The following is a 13,588-nucleotide window of genomic DNA, read 5'->3' on the forward strand; positions in this document are numbered from 1 at the left end:
TGGCCTGATCCCCCCTTTTAAATGTGCTTGAAAGGAGAACAGATCACAACTTCAAACAGCATCAGCATGGCAGAACTCTGCGACAGACACAAGGAGGCTCTTTTAAGAGGTCAAAGAATTGCAAAGTCATAATGGTTGGAAAAGACCTTTAAGATCTTTGAGTCCAACTGTTAGCCTAACACTGCCAAGTCCACCTCTAAACCATGCCCCTAAGAACCTCATTTGCATGTCTTTCAACCACCTCCAGGGATGGTGACTCCACCAGTTCCCTGGGCAGCCTGTTCCAATGCCTGACAACCCTTTCCGTAAAGAATTTTTTCCTAATATCCAATCTGAACCTCCCCTGGCATAACTTGAGGCCGTTTTCTCTCATCCTATCGCTTGCTACTTGGGAGAAAAGACCAACCCCCCTCATGCTACAACTTCCTTTCAGGTGGTTGCAGAGAGCGATCAGGTCTCCCCTCAGCCTCCTTTTCTCCAGGCTGAACAGCCCCAGTTCCCTCAGCCGCTCCTCATCAGACTTGTGCTCCAGACCCCTCACCAGCTTCGTTGCCCCTTTCTGAATTCCTTCCAGTCATCTAGTCTATAGACAGAAACCTATCACAGATGCCAGAGGACATGCACATGACACAGTTTGACCTCCTTGATTCAGAACTGGAAGCCATGCCATCTTAAGAGAGGGACCTCTGAGTCCCTGGCTGAAATGAAGACCTAGTGATACCAGCTGACAAGTTTGTCAGTATCTGGCCTCGTTGGGAAGTAGCATCTCCCAATTCTCAAATTTCCGCTCTATTTTAAGAAATAAAAAATACAGCTTGCCATTCCCTGATCTAGATTTTGTCCCCCAAGACAGGATCAGCTGACCCTGAGCCACTCTGGTCACACCATTGTCCAGTTTGTTCTTTGTCTCCAGCAACCAGTAGATCTTAGTCTCCCTCAGTGACTCACTGTCAGTACATTTCTCCCAGCCGGCACTGGTAATTACTCAACAGAGGCAGCGGGAGAACCCAAGCAGCACGCCTCCTGGGCTGGTGGTGAAGCTGGTAGAGGCATGTCTTTCTCTTCTGCCTTTTGTCTCCTTTAGGGTGGGGTGGGCCACACATCTCCCAGCCCTCAGGACATCTTGCTGCTCTTCCTTCTTGCTTCACTAGTTTTGTTAGCTCTCTTGTTGTCAAGTCACCTTAATAATGCATGTCTGGTACTTGCTGCTCCTTACAAGCTTTTGGTATTTCCCATATAGATGTTAGGGTGGCTTGCCTCCTGTCAGGCAGGGATCTGGTTTCCTCCACCTTTGGCGTTGCCCATGTGCTGGAGCACCGCCAGGATTGCTTATGGAGTGGAACTACAGATTCCTTCCCCAGACAAACCCCAGGAGTGCTTTTGTGGTTAGATTGTTCCTGGGTTCACTCCAGCAGGCAGCAAGACTATGCCAGGTTTCTCACACCCTCCATCAAGCATCGTCGTGCAGCACTGTTCCATCACGCTGGGCACCCCCCAACGCCTCTCTGGCAACAAAGCAATCATAAAACAAGTAACATGAGGTACGTGAGGCTGCTTTCTCCTCATCTTTGAGGATTATAGGATATATGAATTTTTACAGCTTTTAAAAAGCTATGTAGCCCCATGGACTAGATGATGACAGCATTCCTTGAGCTATCCTAGACCTGTGTCAGTCACAACTGCAAGAGCCTACCTCCCAGCTCCCACCAGACACCTTCCTGCTGAGGAACTGAAGCACAGCCTGCTCTATGTGGGATGAGCCCTAAGTAGGCTGGTTATGGGTCCATATATACCAATCTGACCCTGGGAACAGGGAAAAGACTCACAAAGGATAAGCACAGCCCACACTAAAAGCTTTTAAACTGTTTTGGTTCCTTCACCCTCAAGAGGGAGCGATCATGAAAAGGTAGTAATTAAGGGTAACATGCAAGAATTCCAGTTTTCAGAGAAAGTGCCATGCAAAACAAGCAACCAGTTACACCCACCTCCCAAACAAACCAACCCTAAAAAAACCCCAAACAAACCAGGTATGCTGAATGAGATGCTACTCAAGCACAGAGCAGACCCTTTCTTTCCACTCCCAGAAGTTTGGTTTCACCACAGAAATATCCTCTCATCACTTACCAAGTTTCTGCCCTGTATCAGCTTTTCGGTATTCAAATGATGCTGATCATTAGATAAATGAATGAGATAGAACCACTATCCAACAAGCTGAAACAAAAGTTTCCAGAAAAAATATCACCTGTTCTTCCACAAACCTTCAACAAATAATTTCAGGGTTTCCAGATCTCTGCTTGACGCAGAAGGAGAATATTCCAGAGTACAAGGTTCCTGAAAAGCTGCAATAATATCTAAGGAGGCCAATTGTGAAATATTGTCCCCATTTTCCATACAAGGATGACTGATCATTGAGGAATAAGGTCTGTTGTTTCCATCTTAAGATTGTATCATGAGACATATTTTGACACAGAATTATGCACGGAGCCATTATTTGCATTTCAGGAAATATTTATAATATCTCAATATACCTCCAGATTTCTATGAGAAAAACTTAAACATCTGATTGTAAACAAGCTTATCATATAAGATTAGTAATTTGAACTTACATCTAATGCTCAATCGGGCAATCCAAGTCTATGTCAACAAAGAGGCACAGAACATTGATACTTGGATGAGGCTCTTGTTTCCCCAGCTCCCAGAAAGGCTGGCCAAGTTGTGACCGAGTCAAAATCGGGAAAGGAGAGACAGAAATGAAGCAACCAGTAATCTAGCTAGATACTTGCTTTGTATTTTGGACATGGTACCAAAAGGACTCTCCACCCAACTCCTTTAAAAGATAATCAGGATTTTTTTTTTTTTTTTTCTTCTCTTAAGAGACACAAACCATCAGTATTTCCTCCTCTCTTCACTGGAATTTTCCAGAGAAGCCCAGCTAGCCACAGCAATTTATTTGGACAAAAGGTTTACTCATCACAGCTGTAATACTTGTAATACTTTGTATAATAGTTTCAAGGGATAACTAACAGACATAATGGAAACCAGACAGAGGTCTCTATCTGTCATATTTTTTTCCCCCCCCTGAAATACAGGTGGTAAACCAGATGTGAAATAAGCATTTTTCAAAACCAAACAGAGGCATTCAGGAGAGAAGCTTGTATTTCAAGTAGAAACTATGAGCTAGGTCAGTGGGTAGAGTAAGATTTCTCTCCCTAGTACAGTTAAGAAATGAAGTTAAATTATTTTAGTGAGACACCTGAAAAAGAGTGAAAGGTTTGAGCTGGTAGATTGTTAATTAAAAATTTTTATGGTACCATTTATTTATATACTTTGAATAAAATATTGAAATACACCAACAAATCAGTTTCAAATTTATTTTCTGTTACAGACTCCTTTTATAATCAAACTATTTTATTTATAGGGCAGCTTTTTCCTCTGTATTTGTCACTGTTCCTTGATAACTCCTGAAACCATTCAAGGAGAGGTGGAATTGCCATGCATTCCTGCAACTTTTGTGAAGCATCAGTGCCTGGAGAGAAAGCCTCAAATCCAGTGAGCAAGAACTGAAATATGATGAACCTTACCCTGTCCTAACAGTATGTACATGCTCCAGACTAGTCCAGGCTGCATTTTGACAAGCCCAGCAGATGTCAGAGAAAACACAGGAGGAAACTGAGGCTACTATGGTAGAAGAAGGAGGTATAAAGCACATGAATCCATCCAAAGCTTTGGTTTGCTACTTGGAGGACAGCTTTCATTTTAATTGGCAATTTAAACCTACATAACATGCATTTTTCTAATCAGTGTGTAGGTATCAAAGTTATTTCAGATGACAGTATAATACAGACCTAAGGTGTTAATATATCTGTTAATAGTATTGTCTTTAGCAGATAAACCTCAAGATGATTTTTGAATTGTTTGTCAGAGTAGACTACATTCTAAGTTAGCTTTCTGTGTAACACTTAAGGAATGGGCTTTTACAAGGCTTGTCCCACTACATATAACGTTTTAAAGAACAAAACACATTTAAGATCACATTCAAAACACTTTTTTTTAAAAAATATCATGATGTTTTAAAGAGATTAACAATTTATTCAACGTAAACGCAACATACAAAGTTGTGGAGGTCCAAATACACATCCAGTCTGCCATTTCTTGTTGTGCGCAAATTAATTTACTTAATTTTGAAATCTAGTGTAGTATCAAATAACATCCAACCTTCAAAGTTACAGTACTGGTGTTTTTCACATCTGCTTGAAATTAGACTTCCCAGTTTTACTAAATTTCTTTTTGATTTAAAACAAAGAAAAAAAACCCCTGTAAACAATTACCATAACAGCAGTTAGCAACAAGAATGGGTGACAACTGTCAGTCTTCAAATATAACTTAAGTTATGCCCTTTCTTACCATCAGCTTTTAGTCAAATATGTAAATAAATACAAGAACTAACACAAATAAAAGTTACCACTGTAGGAAAATACATTATATGCTGTAATTTGGAATAAAATACCATACAATATTGGCTGCATCATTTGGAATATGTTCTTGACTGCTTAAAGCAGTTTGATGCTAAACAGTTAAACCTTTTCATTGTGTAGAGGACTACACTTTTACTCAGCGTTAGAAATGTGTCTTGTGATTAATTTTATACTAGAAAACTCCTAAATGTGAAAATGACTCAAGTCATTTAGTGAAAGAAGATACCATAGGCACCATAATATATATATTTTTTCTTTTTAAACAAAATCTGGTGATGAACCAGCAGTAACAAAATAGGAAGAAAATTAAAAGGCACATTCAGGCAAAAAAAAAAAAAAAAAAAAATAAAAAAATCAACACAGTTTGCATGATGCTATATTTAAAAAAAAATTTATGCTCTGAATAATTGATTGGATCAGAAACAAATATTCCGTCAGATTCTAATCTGTCAGAGAGAACATAAATTTTGTAAAAGGTGTGCAATTCAAATTACATAATTCCTTTTTAATGTTGAGTTTTGTTCTGTTTTAAGGTCAGTATAAGGCTTATGACCAAGTGCATGTTAAGAGGACTGACTACTCAAAACCTCTTGCTTTCTGAATGCATAGAAATCCAGTGAGCAATGAAGATATTCCTTGCAAGAAGACGTATTCTTGTACATGTGCAAGTTTTAATCAAGTACTTGAGCGTCTTTCAGGTCTCGGAACACATTTCATAATCGCAGCTTTCCACAGGGCAGGAGCAAGTAAAAGGCTTAGAGTTGTCACGCTCAGAATAAGAAGATAGACCTGAAAGTTGGAAAGAAAAGCTATTACTTCTCCTAATTATATGGTAAACTAAAAAGTGCCTAGAAGTCTGAGGAGATCAGATTTTTCTGGACAACATTTTCAGGAGACTTCACCTGTCTCCCCAGCCAACTATGCATATTTTTACATAATATGTTTTTTACAAACAAGTGTATGCACAAATAATCTATTTTTCTGTTTACCTGGTTGGAAGATACAAGTACAAACCAAACATTATGAACTTACAGAAAACAATTATTTACACGTATAGTTAAGAGGTCAGTTTTGAAAGATCAAGGTCTGCTAAAAGGTCAAAGGCCAAATACCACTTTATTTTTAAAAGCCAAAAGTATTCTGGCTTAATGATACAATGGCAAAGTGCACTACTGTTTTAGACACAAAAAAGCCAACAAAAATCCCTTTAATTTGTACTGCACACCTCCTGAAATAAGATCTTAACTACATATTCTGAAAGAGTCTTGCAAAATGGCAGTGGGAAATAGTTTTGAGGTCTCAAACAGAACAATGACTGTTGAAAATTTCAGAGCTGTGTAAACTTATGGAGTAGACAACCATGTGAGAGAGCTGCCACCGAAAAAAAATGAAAGCCTAAAGGCCTCCAAGTGCAGTGGGTGGGCCCCTAAACTGGTTCTGTGATCACATATGGATACCTTGAAACTCTATACAAACATACAATATTTATAACTTCTAATTATATGCAGAAGTGAACATGAAAATGATTCACCTTTACCTATACAAATGAACAGCATCGCGTAAGTTTTTCACACACGCTTTATTTGGAATTGGTTCCAGCATTATACAGCTCTCTTGCTCACACAATGAAAAGCTCAGAGCGACACCAGAGTATTTTTGTGAGCAGAGATACAGAAGAGAAAGCAGCTAGCACTAGAAAGGTCAGTTGTTCTGTCTCTATAGCCATAATTTGCTATTTTTTCAAGATGAAGTCTGCTTTGTGAAATTAAGTATTTCCACTGCTTCAGTATAAAACTAAGCTGGAGGTTTCTTTCCTAGGGGATTTTTTCTATGACTACTAAAAAAGCTGGTTGTTTTTTCTGCAGAGGATTTAAAATTAACAAGCTTTGCAGGTAAAGATTACAAGTTTGTTTGCTTGTTTAAATATTAAGGCAATTTCCACTTCACCATATCTGCTCTCTGGTTCTTACTGACATCTCCACAGTCAAATTCTATAGAACAAGGGTGTCAAACTCATTTTTACCGGGGGCACATCAGCCTCACGGTTGCCTTCAAAGGGCCGAATGCAATTCTAGGACTGCATAAATGTAAAAGTAGTTACATTTATGCAGTCCTAAAATTGCATTCGGCCCTTTGAAGCCTGGTGTGGTCCCTGGTGAAAATGAGTTTCACACATCTCCTATAGACCCTCAGTTACCTCTTTCTATAGCTACATCAGGATCTTAGAAGCAAAGGCTTCTCAGTCTTAGTGACTTGGGTGCTATCTACAGCTCACTGCACAGTTAATAAAGAAGTTGTGAGAGCAGTTAAGGCAAAGCATTTATAATTAAGCTATTTAGAAGTAAAACCTGCTATTTAAAATAATAAAGTGCAATACGAAACAAGTAAAAAATGGAACTAAGAACCCTGTCAGGGGGTGTCTCCATCTATATGGATTGATTCTACTTGTTAAAAGTTGAGGGATGCCACAAAATTGGAGTGTATTGGTATTTCAAATACACTGTAATACACAACCCCAGTAAGTTATGCAGGTGCAAAAAATGAAGTTGGTAACTACAGAAGAGCTCACCTCCCGAGATATGATCCCTGCTCTGCGTGCTCTGCTTCCCAGAACAAAAGAGAATTCACTGACTTGTGCCAGTCCTGCTGAGACAATCCACTTGATGTACTGGCTGGTCTTCGGAAGAATCAGAGAAAGCACAAGGACTGCCAAGACAAACTTTGAAAACATTGTGGGTTTTGTTGTTGTTGTTATACTTTTTTTTCTTTTTAAAATTAAAAAGTGCAATAGATGAAATAGTAGAATATTTGTAAGACACATAGCATCGAATACAATAATTCTGGACATAAAATAAACTAGTGGAATTCTAAAGGCGCCTTCTGCAGTAATGTCAAGAGACAAATGTATGCTGCACAGTAAAAACTAATATCTTGTTTACTATAATAAAAACACTTGATAACTTTGTTGCAAATCTCAAGCTAGACAGACATTTCCCCATGCATAACTTACTTTAAAAATTAAATAAAATATTTTTTCAATAGCCTAAGAATGTTGTATGAAACTGTATTCTAGTCAATAAGATTACTCCAAATATAGATTTACAGCAAATACGTAACATTCTGTTATATCAGATGTTCAGTTCTTGCACAGAATTTTCATTAAGGCATGCAACACAAAGATTATTCTGACTATTAAAAAAATTTAAAAAAAGAAAATACCTTCATTATGACCACAGACAATGTAAGGAATAGTAAGACTGTGAGTTCATATATTACAAATGTGGGGAAAACATGAAGTCCTAGGAGGAAAGAAAACAATATGTCAGTGTTTAAGGCAAATATCTTACTATGATAATTTTCTGAGTTAATAACAGATTTAATTGCAAGACTGTATTTGCAAAAACAAATAACCAAAAAGGCCTAACATAACTACCAACACTACTTACTTAATCACTAAAGAACTTCCTGCATTATCCAACTATTTTTCCTTTGGAGGGGTTTAGCATAAACAATATTCCAAACTGAGTTAAATCATATACAACTGACACGTGAGCACTTTCATTAATAAAGTTCTCTCTCTTCCACAACAGTCAACAATGCAGAATCTCAACTGAAACACACTTCTAGTAAAAGCTATAAGAACACTGCAGGAAAACAACTCCATTGTGCTGCATAGTGATTGTAACATACACTTTGCTATAATAGCTGTTTAATGTTTTTGTATGACGTGGTAATGAACTATCACTGTGGGAGCAACATGACATTCAGTATTTGTATAGACTATAGCTATGACAGAAAATCTAACTGTTTGGATCCCATGACCCTCACATGAGAACAGTGGAAGTCACCTGAACTAGCAATGACTTAGACAGGAATCACATAAAGCCTAAAACCAACAGAATTATATAATACCACATTGCTATGATGGTGGTTGGTTTGTGGTTTTTCTTTTTTTTCTTTCTCTTTTTTTTTTTCCCTCTTGGTGGGGGCATGGTGTGCTGTCTATTTTTTTTCTTTTTCCCATTTTTCTGTAATTTTTGTTAGGCAATTATATGAAGCAAGGTAACAAGAGCCATAAAGAGCACAGAAATTTGAAACTAAATCCCCCTAATATTAAACATCAGGAAAAGAAGTATTAGTTGGAGAATCCCTGGAATCACAGAGGAAAAATCTTACTCATAGCTAAGTCCATGTTTTCCTCCCAGGGTACGAGGAACTTGTACAGGCATAACGTAACTGTGTGTCTTTGGAAGCTCATTGCTTTTTCATAAAAGCTCTTAAAAAGAGGAACCAAAATAGTGGTGGTGTTCCTGATAAATCCGTAATAGTTGGCAGTTCTTCAACCCAATTATTTCTGGTGAAGGACAAGAGTTTATCTTTCTAAAGTATAACGCATGTAAATCGATGCTGTAACTTCTTATTTTAACACAAGTTTTCAATAATTTTCCTTGCCCCATAGCACTGCAGAGCCAGAACCGTAGAGAACTAAGAGTCAACTTCTCCGAGTGCACAAAGAGCAGTTACAGTAAGTGCAAAATGTTTTGTCCATACACACATTCCGCTGTGGATAGAAACGTATTCCAATTACATCAGAGATTTTTATACAAGTACTACCCAGTCAGTATGCACACACCCTGTTTTATTTCTCAATTTCCTTCTAACTACTGAAGAACAAATGAAAAGAGACTATCCTTGCCCAGAGAGGTGGTAGATGCCCCATCCCTGGAGACATTCCAGGCCAGGCTGGACGGGGCTCTGAGCAACCTGATCTAGTTGCAGATGTCCCTGTTCATTGCAGGGAGTTGGACTAGATGACCTTTGAAAGTCCCTTCCAGCCCAAACTATTCTACGAATAAAGGAAGAGAGGCAGAAGAAGAAAGACCACCACACCAAAAAAAGAAACCCAAATGTGTGCACACATGCACTTGGAGGGGCAAGTAGCTTCTCTCTTTTTTTCTGCTGTGTATCACGTGCACATTTCTCATTCATGTTGAGGCTGGTCTCAGAAACATACATGAAAAGCAACTAAAAAAATCTAGCCTGTAACAATGTCATGCTTAATAAGAGGCCAACTCCCACCACATCTCAAACCGAAGATTTCAAATGGACGCTATAAACATAGCCTGGTGAATCTACATTTTCTGTTCCAGAGCAGACAGGCAGTCTGAAGTTCATTTGGACGTCATCCTGACATTGAGATAATTACCATATTCAAAAGACCCGAGGCACAAACTACCACAGATTTCTGTACTAATCCTGTGGAAGTGTCTGTAAGGTGAAGCAAACCTAAACCTGCTATACATACTATTCTAAGCAAACAAATAAACATCTCAGCATGCCACTCACATTTTAGGGGAAATAAATCCCTCCATAGTGGATTTCATGGTCATTACAGACCCTTGCCCTAGATGCAAATTTGGAATAAGGCCACAAGTCATATCAGACTGCTATAGAAGCACATGAAGCCTTCTTGACAACAGGAATGCCATCAAAAGATGAACTTCATAGATAGAAGGTGCGTGAATATGGCATTTATTTCAGTGGTTTTAACCAGACTTTCTGACTAAGCTCAGGAGCCACAATGGACTTGTTCTCTAAAATGGAAGAAACTTTCATCAAATTCAAGAACTTCAACACCGTCATCAGGTAGCATGTAGCATGTTGGCCTGTCACCAATAGCTAGGATGTCACTTAGGTACATTTTCACAGAGCTGAGCATAAGCCACTGGACTTCAATTCTAAGCAGTGTTCTGGAATAGCTGGAATGGAGGCCTGGGGATGAAGGTGACCTTGCATCCATGTCAAGCCAAAAAGCACAGTTCATTCCTGTAACTTGGTATGCGTTCTTCTATGGATGGTTACAAGCAAGATTTTGCGCATTCTTTTTATAAGTACTTTTTTCTTAACAAGTAAACTCCCTCACCCCCCTGATTAGACAGATTCCACCAATCTGCTAGATGGCCACTAAACAGCAAGTGAAGATCCAAATGCAGTCATGACCACATCCTAGAAGGTCCAGCATCAAGAAAAGGAATCTTAGAGATCCTTGATGGCAAACAAGATCACAGAAACCAGAACTCTGTTGGTCAAACTGGAGCCAGTAGAATTAATTCTGACACATCCTCAGGACAGGACATCACTCAGAGAAAAAAAAAAAAAAAAGACTATGAAGCATTGGGATGCTGTATCTACTATGAGTCTTAATGAACCTAAGAGCAGAGCTAGTAAATGCAACAAATGCTGTGGGAAAAGCAAGACATGCGGTTCCAGCCACCTGGATGATAAAGGAAGATCAATACTAACCTGACCATCCAGATGGTCAAAGAAGAAATAATACTAACATAATTAAATCACAGCAATTACTCAAAATATAAAGGGCCTTGGACAGGTTGTACTGAAGTATGTTTTTCATAATCGTAAGGAGTGATAGCCCAGGCTCATCAGAATGATATCTCCATCTGGAAAACCACCCCCAAGTACATGTGACATGTGAATGTTGTTGGGCCTGGTCTGTGGATGAGTGGGAACATGACTGAAACAGACACAACATGAGTGTGGTGTGTCTGGAATAACAATTACTGAAAAAAGATCCTGTCTAACCTCTTAGTCCAGGCCCTATCCATTAACCTATAAATTGTGAATGGTTAATAAAGAGGGCCTCAGCCTGGCTCAGCTCTCTGCTCTGCCTGGCTCCGCGCTCCCTCCTGAACACAACTTCTGCCTGTGTGCGCGTCTTCGTCTGCATCCTGGTGTGCATCGTTCCTCATCGCTGCGAAATGCCACAGCCCTGGCGAGATCATTACGCAACAGAGTGGAAAACGAATGTTCATCTCCAACTTTCTGCAAAGGGGAAAGTCCTCCTGATCCTAATGCCAGTTCAGAGAGCTCCAAGTTTCATTGTATCCATGCTGGACAACAACGCAGTAGAGCTGGATAGAAAAGGTGAAGGTGATGTATATCACCTAGTGCATTCCAGTTGGGATCTTCCTTTGATTTCTGTCAAATTCAACAGAAATGCTGAGAGGCTCAGAGAAATATTGTGGGGGGGTATTCTGGACAGCGGTAGCACTGACACTGTTGGCATCACCCATCTTCTGAAGAAAAAGACAAGACTGTTAATGGGTTTTCAGCATCTTGCATTCAAGGTCCAACACTCCACAATGTGGTGCCTGATGAGTACACCTGTACAGCACATTGAAAACACACAACTTCGTCAGTCAGCAGAAGTGATCTGCATCCTCCTGATTGGTCCTGATGCCCAATTTCGAACTCCATACACCTTGTCAACTGACAGAAGATGGGCTATTGGAGCCTTCAAAAAAAAAAAAAAAAAAGAGTCAAGCAGTCTATGCAAAGGTGCCTTCCATCTTTCTAATAAAATCAAATGATGCAGAGGTGGAAAGGAGGGATCTGAGTAGTAGGTACCAAAACAGAAATGAAAAAGAAAGTTCTCAAAATGTGGCTCTAATGGATTGGTCCAGATGCTCTCTCAAAAATATTAGTGAGGACAGAGACCAACAGGAACTCTCTAACATCAGCGGAAAGCATAGAGAGTCAGAAAACTTGAAGAACACACACAGACCTAAATGAATGTACAGATGAAGAGTAACTCAAAGTACAGCTGTTAATGCCTAACTGCAGAGGTGTATTATTCCCCACAAATGCACCCATGCGCAAATTTGAAAGCAGCAGCATTACACAGGTCAAGCTAAGGGCAGGACCACTGTTACAGATATTACACGAACAAGTACTGTTCAGCTCAGCTTTCAGGCACCAAAAGGATTTCTGTAGTGAGAACAGAAAAGCAGGCATGTAAGACAAATAAAACAGGAACTAACTATTCCAAATGACATATATAGTAATTTTTCAATTAGGTCAATTTTTTATATTTATTTCTTTATTCTAAAAGGAGCAGAAATTCTACTACTGCAATGGTGTACCATTCCACCTCAGGATCTCGAGTTTCTGCTCTCTACAACAGGGTGCTTGCTGCATATAGCAACAGGCCTTCTCTTTAAGGCAGGGGGGAAGACTCTTCCCTGTGGTCTTTACATGATTTCATATAGTAAATCTCTATAATTTATAGATACATATCGTTTGCATGCGTACATCCGTAAGTAGAGAGCAAGCAATAAGTCTTTTCCTACTAGACTGTCGTAAAAAGTTGAAGGAATACTTTTTATCCTAGTCAGGTTTTCCTTGCAACATCAGATGACTCCTTTTTAAGACCTACCTCCTTACCACCCCACAGGGCTTCCTATTAACACAAAATTTTAAAGTAATTTAAAGTAGATGGGGAAGGGTGGAATAATGTTTATTGGGAGGGGAGAGAGGGTGTTTGGTTTTGTGTAGGCTGGTTTTTGTTTTGTTTGGGGTTTTTGTTGTTGTTTGGTTTTTTTGGTTTTTTGTTTGTTTTTGTTTTTGTTTTTTTTTTTTTACAAGCAAGCATTGTCACAGTTTTTCAGAAGCCTATAACATAGCTCATTTTTCTGATTTTTAGCTAACTTTCTTCTGAGGCAGGAATAACACTCATTTTCTGTAAAACCATACAAACTTGTTAGGCAATTTTATTTTTTCTCCCTTCTTGCAATTATAATTGTAACAACAGTTTAAAATATTTTAATTCTGTAACAGAACTACCAAAATAATTTCGTTACAGTATAATGTAGGCTATATGGAGTGTTGCCAGCATGCCAAATGAAGTATTGTTATTTTCTTGTACTGTACCAAAGTTTTATCTCTAGTCTTAATTTATTCAGTCACAGGAGTGTAGGATAGTGTATTGTTCAGTCCCTTGTAAAACTGACTTTGGGCTTATAGTTACTTGTCATGCTTTGTAACCCTCATAACACTACCTACTTCATCACCATCTTTACTAAAGCACATAAGCAACTTACATGTGAGCATTTAGTAATTACTCATCCAACCTTGTCAGTCATACGGGCCCAAGAGTTTTACCATAGCTCACCACTTTCTTTTATGAAAAAATAGGTTATTCAAATAAACATACCTATTACTAAGCAATCTGACTGGTCAGCACAAGCTATTATAATGGGCTGGGTGAAACAAAAAATCAAGACTGTCAAATATAACTATTTCCTTTTTATTTTGAT

The 13,588-nt window shown here is 38.9% G+C and overlaps 1 protein-coding gene across 1 annotated transcript in view; it reads right to left on the minus strand.

The window, feature by feature from the left end:
* Window positions 1–4,839: 4,839 nt before the first annotated feature.
* Window positions 4,840–13,588, minus strand: part of TMCO3 (transmembrane and coiled-coil domains 3) — a 34,845-nt gene continuing 26,096 nt past the window's right edge. The window contains exons 12-14 of the mRNA XM_065652258.1: window positions 7,695–7,774; window positions 7,045–7,194; window positions 4,840–5,264 (exon numbers count right to left, since the gene is read on the minus strand). Of these exons, the coding sequence (XP_065508330.1) occupies window positions 5,151–5,264; window positions 7,045–7,194; window positions 7,695–7,774 (344 nt within the window). The 3' untranslated portion in view covers window positions 4,840–5,150. The remainder of the gene's footprint in view (window positions 5,265–7,044; window positions 7,195–7,694; window positions 7,775–13,588) is intronic.

The sequence above is a fragment of the Caloenas nicobarica genome, chromosome 1 (genome assembly GCF_036013445.1).
Source record: "Caloenas nicobarica isolate bCalNic1 chromosome 1, bCalNic1.hap1, whole genome shotgun sequence".
Taxonomy (NCBI): Eukaryota; Metazoa; Chordata; class Aves; order Columbiformes; family Columbidae; genus Caloenas; species Caloenas nicobarica.